This window comes from Artibeus jamaicensis, unplaced genomic scaffold (genome assembly GCF_021234435.1).
Source record: "Artibeus jamaicensis isolate MK-2021 breed Jamaican fruit bat unplaced genomic scaffold, CSHL_Jam_final scaffold_916, whole genome shotgun sequence".
Classification (NCBI taxonomy): Eukaryota; Metazoa; Chordata; class Mammalia; order Chiroptera; family Phyllostomidae; genus Artibeus; species Artibeus jamaicensis.
Genome location: NW_026522059.1, coordinates 9,721,852 through 9,735,152, shown reverse-complemented (window position 1 = coordinate 9,735,152; position 13,301 = coordinate 9,721,852). Strand labels below are relative to the sequence as shown.

The 13,301-nt window shown below is 53.5% G+C and overlaps 1 protein-coding gene across 1 annotated transcript; it reads left to right on the top strand.

Annotated features, from left to right (window-relative positions):
- Positions 1 to 4,620: 4,620 nt before the first annotated feature.
- On the top strand, positions 4,621 to 13,055 carry TRIB1 (tribbles pseudokinase 1). Its single transcript, XM_037166623.2, has 3 exons — positions 4,621 to 5,865; positions 7,942 to 8,234; positions 10,667 to 13,055. The coding sequence occupies exons 1-3, from the start codon at positions 5,506 to 5,508 to the stop codon at positions 11,130 to 11,132; spliced, it is 1,119 nt and encodes a 372-aa protein (XP_037022518.1). The 5' UTR covers positions 4,621 to 5,505; the 3' UTR covers positions 11,133 to 13,055.
- Positions 13,056 to 13,301: the final 246 nt, after the last annotated feature.

Genomic DNA, 13,301 nt, shown 5'->3' with positions numbered 1-13,301 from the left:
AGGAGGCAGATGAAAACTGGGAGCCCAGGTTGCTCCTTGGTTGAGAATTCCCCAGGGTTTTAGAAGGGAAAACACTCAGAACTTTCCTAATGATGCCGCCAGACACCTACCTGGGCGTGAATGAAAGTAAATCAAGCCCGAGCTCATCCGTAGCCCAACCTCATCCAGAAAAATCAATACAGGTTTCCCCACGTTACGCAATATGTAATTTCCTGAAAAGTTGGAGATAAATCAATGTTTTCCCCAGTTCAACATGTATTGAGCATCAGGTATGAGCTCAGCATTATGCTGAGGCTACCGAGTTCACACACATACACAATCAGCCATGATTCTTGCTTCTTAGCAAGCCACATCATCAACGCACTAACGGAGCTTGCTAATGGCTTCATGCGGTAAACTCTTTTATAAAGCAAAGAATCTGTCTAATCCTTTTAACATGGGAAGAATTACTTTCTGATTCACGTTCTGTTTACTTACATATTTGTATTTGTCAACCTAGATTTTCAGAGGAAAGGTCTTTTTCAGTTTGGCATAGGCAAGCCCGTCGTGCATCTGCTGACTAAATGAACAGCCCCAAGCCGAGGCCTGCCCATATCTGACGATTGCGTTTGTGTAAGGGAGACAACCCCCAAAAAACCTTCCATGCCTCTGCACCGACTGGCTTCCACGAGAGCCCCAGGGGGGAGGAGAAGCAGGACTTCATCCTGTCCACATCACAGGTAAGACGACGAATGTCACATAAAGCTGTTGGTTGCTTCAAATCAGTACCCGAAAAGTGGGATGGGTGTTTGGTCCACTTTGCCTGTGGGGGAAGTCCTAGCAATGAAATCAAGATAATGTTAGCTGATCTGCCCCCTCGGCTGACCTGATCTCAGGCCTTGCCCAGGAGTACCGGTCCATCCTCCTTGCTGGAGCCCCCCAAAGCTTAAGCCCCATCTTTCCCTAAGAACTCACATCCTTCTCCCTTCCAGAGCTGGACATTCAACTCTGAAATCTGTGCCCTGCTGCCCAGTACCCTCTTCTCTTCTGCCAAGTACCCGTTCTTTCTCTCATCTCCGTCTCAGGCCCTCCCTGTGGGGACCCTCTGCCCTGGGCACATTTATTTGGCTGACACTTATCAAACCCTTCCTTTATAATGAACACTGGGCTGGGGACTGGAGAGACACAACAGAATGAGTCACGGCCCCCGCCCCCTGGGAACACAGTCGAGTGAACGGGGCCCTGAGAGAGGGGACTCAGCAGCGCCTGGAAGGACACTTAAATCTGACTTCTGTGCAGGCGAAATCTGGGTGGTGCTCTGAAGGACGAACAGCAGTTCATTAGATTGGCAGGGGCAGGCGAGGGAATTCCAGCGGGAGGGAACAGCACAGGCGAGGTGCAGAGGCGTGAATCGGTGTGAAGTGTGTGGGGCCTTCCCAGGAGCTGGCATGGGTAGCGTGGAGGAGAGAGAGGCGAGGCTGGGAAGGGAAATAGGGCCAGGAAAGTGGGCCTAATTTCCCACCCTGTAGTGATTAGATTTTATCTGGAGGTCCCTTGCAAGGTTTGAGAGACCAGGGCCTGATGGGGTCAAGTTCAAATTTTAGAAAAAGCACTGATGGCTGTGTGGGGAATGGATGGAGGAGGTAAAAGACGTATCTTGTTTTGTGCACCATTGCCTCTCCAGCATCCAGCAGAGGCACTGACAGACGGGCACTCAGGGTACGTGGAAGGGATGACAGAGTGACCTAGTTGGGAGCTTCCTGCAGGCGTCCGGAGGGCCCTAAACTAAGATCACAGGTGTGGAGAGGCGCGGATGGACATGGGGAAGGTGCGGGTTTGCATTGGTCAGGGAAATGGAGCCCAGGCCAGGGAGTTTGATGGGAAGCATTTGATGCGGGCAACTCGGTACAAAGGTTGTTTCAAGAGCAGAGACAAAGTAAACAAAATAACACGGTTCAGGGAGGCAATCCAGAAATTAACAACAGCAGGAAGCCACTGTCGCCCCAGAGCTGGAGGGACAAAAGTGGTGTTGCTTGATTCCGGGAGCCAGAGTGAGCCAGGACCATGAAGAGGGAAGGGGTGCTGGGGTTGGATCCCCCAGGAAGCTGACTCAGGGATGGAGATTAGCAAACAGCAGGTTACCAGGAAATGTTCTGGGAAAGGAAGGAACAGGATCGGGCGGAGAGAAAAGCTGGGCTGGAGGCGATCTCAGACCACCCGTACGAATGGTCTGAAGCTGGGAAGCCCTTCAGAGTCGGCCAAAGTTGGGGCCAGACCCTTACAATCCCATGACCATCAGTCATGGGATGCAGACCTCCCGGGAAGGCAGTGTGACTGTGGGCAGGGTAGCTCTTCTCTGTCCAGGCAACTTTCCAAAATAGCTGCCCAAAGGCACTCCAGCAGCTGGGGGCGGGGTGGGGGGACTGCATCCTTCAGTTCTGGGGGGCAGGAAGAATCTCACGGCGCATGGCAACAGCCATACGAAGGGGCTGTCTAGGCAGGCTGGGGCCACAGAGGAGGTGCCACCGCCAGTGCCCAAGGCAGAGAGAAAGGAAGAAGTGGCCACCACCCTCTCTTCCTCACACTCTCCCATCTCCCTCCAGGGTCTCCCACTGGGCAAGCTGGGCTGGAAGCCGATGGGTAAGGAAACACGAGAGAAAGTTTTTACCAGGGGCAGCTCCTGGGAGCTGAGCAGGCGAAGGCGGGGGATGGTTCTGACAGCAACCAGGTCTAAGATGGATCCAGGGACCCACCGGCTGTGGGGGGCAGGAAAAAGGCGGGTTCCAGGGGAAATGACTGTCAGGGACTCTGGTGCCGGGGGTCTGATGCCTCTGTCTCAGAAGAGGCAGTGAAGGAGGTGCACGCCTTGCAGGAAGATGCTGATGAACCATGCTGAGTCTGGCATCCAAGTGAAGCTGGCAGCTCAGGGGATGCTAAAGACCGGCACAAAATGAAAGACTGAAAACCTCTCTCCCAGCCACAGCACTAAGGGCAACCTCCTCACCGTGGCTTTGGAGCCTTTTAGATTTTCCCAAAGGATCTTTTCAGGCTCAGCTCCCTGCTTCCCTTGCTGCCACCCCGGCCTCTTTGCGTCAAAGTCAGCCCTGCCCTTGCCACATCCCTAGCCACCTACCATTCCTACCACCACCGCCCCGCTGCCCCCCCCCACCCCGGGGCAACTATCTCACCATCTGCATGTCCCCCAGGTCAAATGTTTTCTAGACGGATCCTCCCTAACTCCTGTTCTGCTTGCAGGTCATCATCTCTCCTTGTGTCCCCACCAGTAAGCACCACCACTTACTAGCTATCTGGCCACAGCGAGTAACTTAAAGAAGTCTTTGCAGGCTTCTTCTTCTGTGAAATGGGGCAAAAAATAACCCCACAGCGTGGTTGTAATGCTGAAGTTAAGTAATATGAGTAAAGTGCCTGACACATTATGGACCTCAACCAATCTTGCTATTAGCATTATTTTAATTCTCATCTCTTAATCCCCCAGCATCTAGCCCTCAGTAGATGATTGATTAGTGTTTGTTGAATGAATGGAGACAAAAGGATGTATCCTTGGGTCCTGACCTGGTTTTAGCCGGCGCGCAGGGACCCTCTGATAATAGTTCTCTATGTTAGGTGTCTAAGGACTCCAAAACGACCTGTTTCTCTCTTGAAAAAAAAAATGAGATTCTAAGGTGTTTTTATTTTTTTTTCCTGGAGCTTTGGGCAGGGGCTGGCACGCATTTCGTGCTCACCCAAATCACACTGCAGGAATGCACGCACAAGAGATTACAGGGCTGCCCCTGGGTAGCCAGTATCATTGTCTGTGGCCAGAATGACTTCCACACCCCTACGCGCCCACCAGGGAACCGGGACTGGCACCCAGGCCCCAAACTCTGTTGTGTTGGCTGGGGAGGGGGTAGGATTGCGGCGGCAGCCACGTGGGCCCCTTCCGCCTGCTCCCCACATCCTTTGTTTCCCACCGGCCGCAGCTCAGGAAGCTCTTTCTGCGAGTCACCGCGAAGGGGCGGCCAGGGAGTCTGGAGAAGCTATTTCCGTGCAATCCGGGCAGGCGGCAGGCGCGGGAGGGGCGTGGAGGTGGAGGCAGCGCAGAAGGCCCGGTGTTTGCTTTTATTTCATCCAACAGAAGGTTCTATTTGTGGAAGCGAACAGACGCTGGGGATTAGAACTGGGAGGGGGCAGGAAAAGGAAAAAAAGCCACATTCACTACCACGCACAGGTCTTCCCCGGAACTGCCGCGTGGGGGTGAATGACTGGTTCTGGAATTCATCACCTTTCCTATCCTCCCTTCCCCTCGCTGCACCCGGGCCTCGCCGGCGCCCACGGTTCCAACCGTTGGTTCCTAGGCGCGGAGTGGTGGGGGATCCCCGGGGCGAAAGGCTTAACGGTGGAGCAGCAGCTTAGCTGCGGGTGTGCAGAACCGCGGAGCGCGCGCCCGCAGACCTTTGTGCTAGGTGTGAATGGGGAGCGCGCACCAATCCGCGGTTGTTTCCTCCCCGAGACCCCGCCCCTCCCTGCCCGCCCACTTCCCGGGGACCCTGACGTCACGGGAACTTTTCCTCCGCCCCCTCGTTCGGCTTGTGTTGCTGAGCTCGCCGCCAGCCGGAGTGCGCGCGCCGCCTCCAGCAGAGCCCAGCCCGGGAGGCGCGTGCGCGCGCCCAAGCCGGCCCGGACGCACCACCTGCGCCAGAGCGCGCGCTACCCAGAGCATCCCCAGCGCTCGGGCCACCCCTAGCTCCCCCGCGGACCCAGCTCCACCTCTGCTCCCCCCGCAGCCTCCCCCTCCGCTCCGGTGATTGCTCGCTGGCGGCAAGGCCCGAGTCGTCGTAGCCACCTCATTGCACAACCCGGCTTCCCAACTGTTTACACAGCCCGGCCTGTGAGTGTGTGTGTATACAGCGTGAGTCACCGGGAGGCGGAGGAGGTGGAGGAAAAGGAGAAGGAGGAGTGCACTGGCTGGGATCTGTGCGGCGCACACACTCACTCACACTCAGTCACTCTCTCCGAGTGCGCCTCGTTCGCTCACACACTCGCCGGGAGCTCCGGAGCGCGTAGGATCCCGAGCGCCACCGAAAAGTTGCTCCGGCTTTCGCTCCGGACTTCTTGCTTTGGGAAAAGCATTTGATTTGCGTTCTACGGAACCTGCGGGATCCTGTCCTCGCGGCTCGGGACCTCGGGAACGCCACCCGCCCGCCGATTCTGCCCCTGAGACTGTCGGCAGCCTTGACAACAATAGCGGCGGCCGCTCCCAGCGAGGCGCACCAAGCCGGTGCTTGCGAGAATCCGAAGACCCGAGCTGGCCTCCGCCCCCCCGGACGCGCGGACAGCGTGGTCCCCGTGTGCCACCAGAGAGCTTAGGAGCGAACTTCTGCTTTGCCCCCTGTGGGGGCCGAGCCCATCCCAGTGTACAAACTCCTCGAGGGCTGGAGTAAGTCCCCGCGCCCGCGCCAAGCCCGCAGCGTCTCCCGCGCGGATCCCAGGACGTACAAAGCCGGGACCATCCCGTCCCGGGGCGGGATGCGGGTCGGTCCCGTGCGCTCAGCCATGAGCGGCGCCTCGCAGCCCCGCGGCCCGACCTTGCTGCTCCCGGCCTCCCGGGGCGCCCCGGCCAAACGCCTACTGGACGCGGACGACCCCGCAGCCGCGGCGGCCAAGTGCCCGCGCCTCTCTGAGTGCTCCAACCAACCGGACTACCTCAGCCCCCCTGGTTCTCCCTGCAGTCCTCAGCCTCCTCCCGCTGCGTCGGGGTCTGGCGACGGCTCCGGGAGCTCGCCAGGGCCCAGCCGTATTGCCGACTACCTACTGCTGCCCCTGGCTGAACGCGAGCATGTGTCCCGGGCGCTGTGCATCCACACGGGCCGCGAGCTGCGCTGCAAGGTAGGCGCCCGGGGGTTGGAGCGTGGGGCTTAGGGGGGAACGCGGTGGCAGGCTGTCACCCACCGGCGCTCGGGAGGTCGAAGGTGCTACCAACGCTTGAGTTGGGGCATGGTGGATAAGTGACTTGAGCCGGGTGAGGCAGCGTTTGACCAGGTTCACCTTTTGGGGTGATCGAAGGGTTCCCCATGGACTGATACAATGGAGAGGGGTCCGCAGTCCAGAGGAAGTGCAGTGTTCAGCTGCTTTCTCTCTACAGTATTTCCTTAGCGCCCAGTGCAGTGCGTGGCGTTCCATATAAGTTATGGAATTGAAATGGATTCCTGGGCCATGCCATTCCCCTTCTCTCATTCTCCTCGCTCCCCCCGCCTCTGTCCTGGAAGGACGCCCTGCAGCGGGTGCCTCCTTGGAGCTTCGAGCAGCCGCAGCACCCTTGCCCGGGTTTCAAGGCACCCGGGCTCAGCTGCCGGTGTCGGGCTCGGGTCTTGGGGATTCCAGCTTGAACCTGCGCTGGGACAAGAACCCCATTCTCCCTAGAGAGAAGAGAGAATTCTGAGGGGCCCTTCCAGCGCGGGGGTGGGGGGGGGGATTTGCCCGGAGTAGAAATGTTGGAAAGCCCACACCGGCTAGGATTCCTCGCTTCCAGTCCTGTCTTTGTTTTCCGGCCAGCGATTTTTTTTCTTCTTAACATAAGGGATTCCATCCAGGAGATAGAACTCCTGGAAACCGGATCCTCCGCCTGCTCCCGCAGCGCCCGTAGACGCAGACCGTTCCCACAGCCCACCCTTTGCGAATCTCACATCCCCGTCTCAGGCATCCCTGAGAACCCTCTGGGCGTCTCCTTTTCACCCGAAAGATGGGGTCACCCCTGTTAAAGTCGCTCTTGGGTTTCCGCAACTCACCTGACCCTCATCCAGTGCGCCCCTCCCCCCCCCCCGGCCAGTTCTCCTGGGCTTGTTGCTGCCACCTAGTGTCCGACCTGAATGCAATCTCATGCTCAAGCCCAGTTGAAAGGGGGGAAACATCTTTTCCTCTGGCCGGCTGCGGGGGGCCACGAGTTGTTTTGGGAAGAGTATGTGTGTGCAGTGGGGTGCGTGGCGCGGGAGGTGGGCAGCAGAGAGGTTTCTCTAGCTGGTGGCAGAGCAGCCAGGCCTCAGAGGTGGGGTGGGTCTGGCCATTGTGCAACCCCTTCCAGTTCCTCTGAGCAGATAATAGCTGAATCCAGATGGTGACAGCCCGTGTGTCACCGTTTCCAGTTGAGTCCTAGGATATGAGTAACCAAACCAAACAAAAGGCTTTTAAAGAGACCAGCCAGCTTTCTGGAGGAGATACCAGCCATTTCCTGGGTGAAGATGGAGGTGGGAGTCGAGGGGTGTGGAGAAATAAAAACAAATAAAAAAAAAACAAGAAAGTATGGAGAGGATCCCATATCCACCCTGGAGAGTTTTCACTCAAGGCTGCTTATGCCTGAGCTAGACGGTCCGCAGGTTGCTTAAGGCTGCCTAGTCACAGTCTTCTCCCTCCGAGTCATCAGTTCCTTCTGACTAATGACAGAGCCGCCGCTTCTCCAGTCCCTGCTTCTACTTGGAGTCTGCAGACTCCACAGTCAGCACCTTCTCTGGGCTGAGCACTTTGGGTTTGCAGGAGGCCATGCATTTCCAGGGCCTGCTTTTCAACTCCTGGAGACCCCCAAGGGGGTAGGGAGGGGCTGCTATCAGCCACCCGGTGTGGCATCGCTTGTCAACAAGGAAGGGTCAAGAAGGTGGGGACTTGGGGGGCTTAGCTCTGTGGAGCTGATGACCTCATGGAAGGTGAGAGTGTATATCGAAGGCAGTTCTTTTGAACCTTCCATATGGTAACCTGTTGGGTATTGGCTAGCCCAAAGTCCTGGATGTTGCTGGTTTGGGGTGGTAGGGGCAGCCCGGGTTGCATAAGGGGGTGCAGCAGAAATAAGGGGGTAAATGAATGGACCCTACCATCAACTGTAGGCCCAAAGATTGAGAACTGCAGCCCAGCCTGGGATTTGGGGAGTAGCCTCTGCTTTTCTTGCCTCCTAAGTGGGTCGCCTTCTCTCTGCAGGTGTTTGCCATTAAACACTACCAGGACAAAATCAGGCCGTACATCCAGCTGCCGTCTCACAGAAACATCACTGGCATTGTGGAAGTGATCCTTGGGGAAACCAAGGCCTATGTCTTCTTTGAGAAGGACTTTGGGGACATGCACTCCTACGTGCGAAGCCGGAAGAGGCTGCGGGAAGAGGAGGCTTCCCGGCTCTTCAAGCAGATTGTCTCTGCTGTTGCCCACTGTCACCAGTCGGCCATTGTGCTGGGGGACCTGAAGCTTAGGAAATTCGTCTTCTCCACGGAGGAGAGGTGAGCAAGCAGCCTTCACGGCCCCTCCTGTGGCCTTTTGGAACCAAACGAAGGTGCAGGTCGAGCAGCTGGGCACAGTGTTGTGGTTCAAAACCATGCCAAGGGCTCAGCTGGCTCAGGTCGTTTTCAGAAGCCCTCTCCTGAGGAGCCCTGGCCCAGGTTGGCTATTTTTGCACTTGTGTGAATGTGGCTTGGGGACACCCTAGTGCTTTTGTGGGATGTCAGGTGACGACAGGGAGCCCTGCCCATTTCCACCCCAGGATCAGGTTTATTCTCCATTGTTTTCAGAAAGGTCATTTCTTCTGGGGTGCAGATGTCAACTTGCCCTTCACACCCTTGACTCCTAGAGGAAGTTTTCAAATCCTTGTTTTCACTGAGTGGGTGGTTCTTTTTTTTTTTTTTTGTACCTAGAAGGTATAGCTGAGCTCCCTTTGCAGAATTCTGCCCTTCTTTACACCACATTCCTGTTCTGTCTCAGGCTTGGCCCCTAATATTTTTTTCACATTCTCCAGTGACTTTTTTTGGACATCTTATTTGGCTACGTATTCAGAAAATAGCCACACTGCATAATAAATGGAAGTTGGCAGGAGTCGGTTGCTAAATATAGATCACAGCTTACCTCATAAAGGACAAGATGCGCTTGATAAGAGAATAACGAGACCTTAAGATTTAGAACTGAGGTTTCAGACAAGAGAATTCAGGAAGCTGCAGGAGATAAACCTTACCTGCTGTCAAGAGGTGGGCCACATCCCTTGTGAATTAAAAGCAGTATTATTTTAGAATTGTAGAGGTGGCTGTGAGTTATTTGGTCGTAGCAGTTTATGTATGGCTGACCCCTCCCCATCCCCCCTGTACTTTTTCATCCTTAACTCCAAGTCCTTGAAAAAGTACTGGGTTGAGTTACCAGAAAGCATGGTTTTGTATCTGACCTTGCAATCATTATGGAACATACTGATTAGCAAAGACAAGCAAAGTGTTTGCAATGGAGAAGTTTCTAATTCCTGGCACATGCTCCCTCAGTATGGTGATGTATTTTCTGAAACATGCCTTTCACACCTCCTTATGAGCTTTTGAAATCCGCATTGCACAGGCAAATGTCATGTGCGTGAAGTTTGGCAACCCCAGGGTTAAGCAATGGCAAGCTGACGCTAGCGTGTAACCAGCACAGGTGCAGGGTTTTAGTGCTACAGCAGCCAATCAGGGGCGGACAGTGAGGGTTGAGTCATATTTTCCGTTTACAGAACCAATGGGTATTTTACATAACGACGGGGAGGTCAGGCTGAGGACATACCGAAGTTAGCACATGCATACTACACTCCAGGGAACAGGAAGGCAGGAAGATTAAAAAAAAACCAAAAAAAAAAAAAAGCCAACCAGACCTTTGAGAGGAAAAGGAATTGACCCATTAGCCAGCACCAAATGTTTGCATTTAACTTCACGAGTGACTTACTGAAACAGGGCTATTTCTGAGAAGCAGAGAGGGGCTCGGCTGCCACCAGAGAGCAGAGGTTTCCCACGTGGGGTCCAAGAGACCTGGTTGGCTGGGTCTGGAGAGGGAGGCCCCTGCAGCTTCATAAGGGAGCCTTTGACATAATGGAGCCTCAGAATTCAGTTGTTACCCAAGCAGATAAGCCCCCGTGGAGAGTACATATGCTCAGCTGTTGGTATTCCATGCATGCAGATGTTTTAGGGCCCCTGCATCTTTCAAATTCATCAGCCACCTTTGGTTGCTCATATAACCTCTCTGTCCAGGCTAAGTGTTCTTTCCAATTAAACACCTCAATACATGCAGTGGGCCTTCCTTGCAATTTCCCCATCACGGTGATCATGGTCTGGGCCCAGGTAGATAGACTTCCCTCCATGTGTGTGTGTGTATCAGTGTAAGTAGGAGAGTTGACAACCTGTGCGGTGATATTAGTGACTTCAGGTTCCTTCCTCTGTAATGGGAAGTGTGGGTCTGATAGCCCTGGCTGCCATGGTGTGATGGTTCTGCAGATTGTAGGATGCTCAGTCCCTCCCTAAAGAATAGAATAGCGTGCTCTTCTCTGATAGCTCCTGTAGACGATGTCAGGATTCCCCAGAGATCAGCTCCCACCTCTGCGTGCTTTGCACCAAAGCAATGCGTGCTTTGTGTTGTGTAAGCCCTGTCGGGAGATTTCTTCTTAGCTCTAGCGTAATGAATAGTATTGGGGGCTTTGCACCATACGCTCCATCCCAGGCGCTCTCTCCACACTCCACAAATGTTTACTTCAGTTTGGACTGGGTCGTGGAATCTTCAGTCTGGTGGTTGCAGGGCACACTGTTTGCTCGTTGGGGGGGTAAATGGCATTTCTTGGGCTTTGGCAGTGAGCACCTGTGGGCACTGTTACCCAGAAGGCTTTGTTTTTCATAGCAGCTGATCTGGAAGTAATGGCTTGTTCCCTGTCCTGCAGAACCCAGCTCAGACTTGAAAGTCTGGAAGATACCCACATAATCAAGGGGGAAGATGATGCTCTGTCAGACAAACACGGCTGCCCAGCCTACGTGAGCCCTGAGATTCTGAACACCACCGGGACCTACTCCGGAAAGGCGGCCGATGTTTGGAGCCTTGGGGTGATGCTCTACACCCTTTTGGTGGGACGCTACCCCTTCCATGACTCAGACCCCAGTGCCCTGTTCTCCAAAATCCGCCGGGGACAGTTCTGCATTCCTGACCACATTTCCCCCAAAGCCAGGTGCCTCATTCGCAGCCTCCTGAGGCGGGAGCCTTCGGAGAGACTCACTGCTCCCGAGATCTTACTCCATCCCTGGTTCGAGTCCGTCTTGGAACCTGGGTACATCGACTCAGAAATGGGAACTTCAGACCAGATTGTCCCAGAGTACCAGGAGGACAGTGACGTTAGTTCCTTCTTCTGCTAATCCCAGAAAACCTCAGAAACCTCATAATTCTCACACATGGCATTTCCTTTCCAAAGATGGACAGGCCTTTCAACATGGTGCCAACCAGATATGCGATGGCGTAAAGACCGCAACTGCCGAACTCAGCAGGGCGCCCCTCTGACCGGCTGTGATGAGCAACTGCATTGGTGTGAGCAGCATGCACTCTGATTGGCTGCCCTGCAAAGCTGTTTCCCTTCTTCACGAGCCCTCACCAACGACCCTTTGTCAGATTCGGGAGTGGGGTCTGCATCTTGTATTGGTGGCAAGGAGTATGGATACCGTACGACGTGTGGTCAAGTGCCACGAACTTTCTAAAAGGGGGAGAAAGTGAATCGCACAATGGCATTTGGAGCAATAACCTATTTTAACAGGGTGATAAATAATTCGGGCCAATAAACCTGCCATCTTTGAACTTGTCCTTGGTAGCTAGACTTTTGCTCCCCTAGCTTCTCTAACTGGAGAGTTCTTTGTTTTTATTTTTATTTTTTGGTTTGGTTTAGCTCTCACCCTTTCTTCACACACTTTCAGCAATGACTCTGCGTCTTCTGCGGGGCAGCCTGTTTTAGGAACATAGAACCCTGCCTGCACCACGGACCCAGACTCTCCTCCATCTCCTGCGAAGACCTCATTTGCACTTAATGCCTTCCTCCTGACCTTGAAACGTCTCCCCGCTTCGCCCTAAAAGCACTTACCAGCGAACAGTAGAAAAGTGTTGCAAATGATTGGAACTCCTGGCTATTTCAGAACTCTGAGCTCAGACAAGAGACAGCAGATTTTTAAAAATAATTGGAGCACTTGGAGACTGTTAGCTTTTTTGGTTCTTCTCAACTATGTTAACATTTATCCTTTGCTTTTTTTCCCCAAGACCATCTCAGGGTGGAGTGTTTTTGTCTAAGAGGAGAAAGATATGGAATCTCTTTCCTCCCCTCTCCCAAGAGCAAATGTTAAACTCCAGAGGAAGTGAATTTTGGTTGGTTCTCAGACCAGGTTCCAGAATTATGCTATAACCCTGCCCTGGACGTGGTCTGCCCTCGGTATTGTGTGTGTGTCTGCAGTTTTGCATGATGGGTTGTTAATATTTCAAATGTGGTGTGAATGCATCTGTATAATCAGCATCTGGAGGAAATAGAAAACCCCAAATCGCTGACGTCAGTAGGGACTTTAAAAGTCCTCTAGTCCGACTTCTTTTCCTGCCACCTCCCAATGCAGAAATACCCCCCATCACCTTCTTTTACAACTGGGAACCCAGTCTCCGTTTGAATGCTTCCAGAGATGGGAACTCACTCCCTACAGAAGAGAGCTTAGCAGAGAAACTGCAGCCTGCATTAAAAAAAAACAAGTACAGGTGACATACCAGTCAGTGTCCTGGACAGGACTGAAATCAGGTGGTTAAACGGGTAAATCAAACATACTGTATTTTTGAGAAATGGCGCAGAGATGGGCAGTCATCCTTAAGGGCTACGCCTAGGCAAACTACTAACATGGATTGTCAAGAATGCCGTGTATACCTCATGTACTGTGTACTTTGTATATATATTTTACCTTTTATACATACGTCCGACACATGTTTTGTTGTTTTGGCTCTGATTCTTGTTTTGTTGTCTGTGTCCTTCTGAACAACCTGCGTGTCTACAACCACGTGAAATGTGAATGACTGTGGGCAATAGGACCGTGACAGAGTCACGGGACTCGGAGAAGAGGGAGGACAGACGCCTCTGTCGCACTCATGCTCTCGTGGTTGCTCGACTGTTGTATCTGTGATACGTTACCCGGCTGAGGAGTCCGGCTGGGACAGCTAGAAACACTAGATCCTTCCTGTACATGTGTATATATGTGGAGAGGGAGATGGCCGTTTTTGACTTGTAGAGGACATTTTAATAAATCTGGTTTCGTAAATCGGCACGGTGAATTTCTTCCGAGTCCAGTCCGCCTTTGCCTTGTGTGAGATGCTGGGGGAGGCAAAGGTGTGGTCTCAAGGCTTAGAATCTTGGGGGGGGAACAAGTTAGCAGTTGATGATGAGTATATGTGATTATATTTGACTTTTGACAGAACTCATTCCCTTTTTCCATTGAAGTGGGCAAATTCATTGTGATGGGTGAAGGCAATTTGGCAAAATCAGGTTGGTCACGGGTATGGGTTGAATTTAG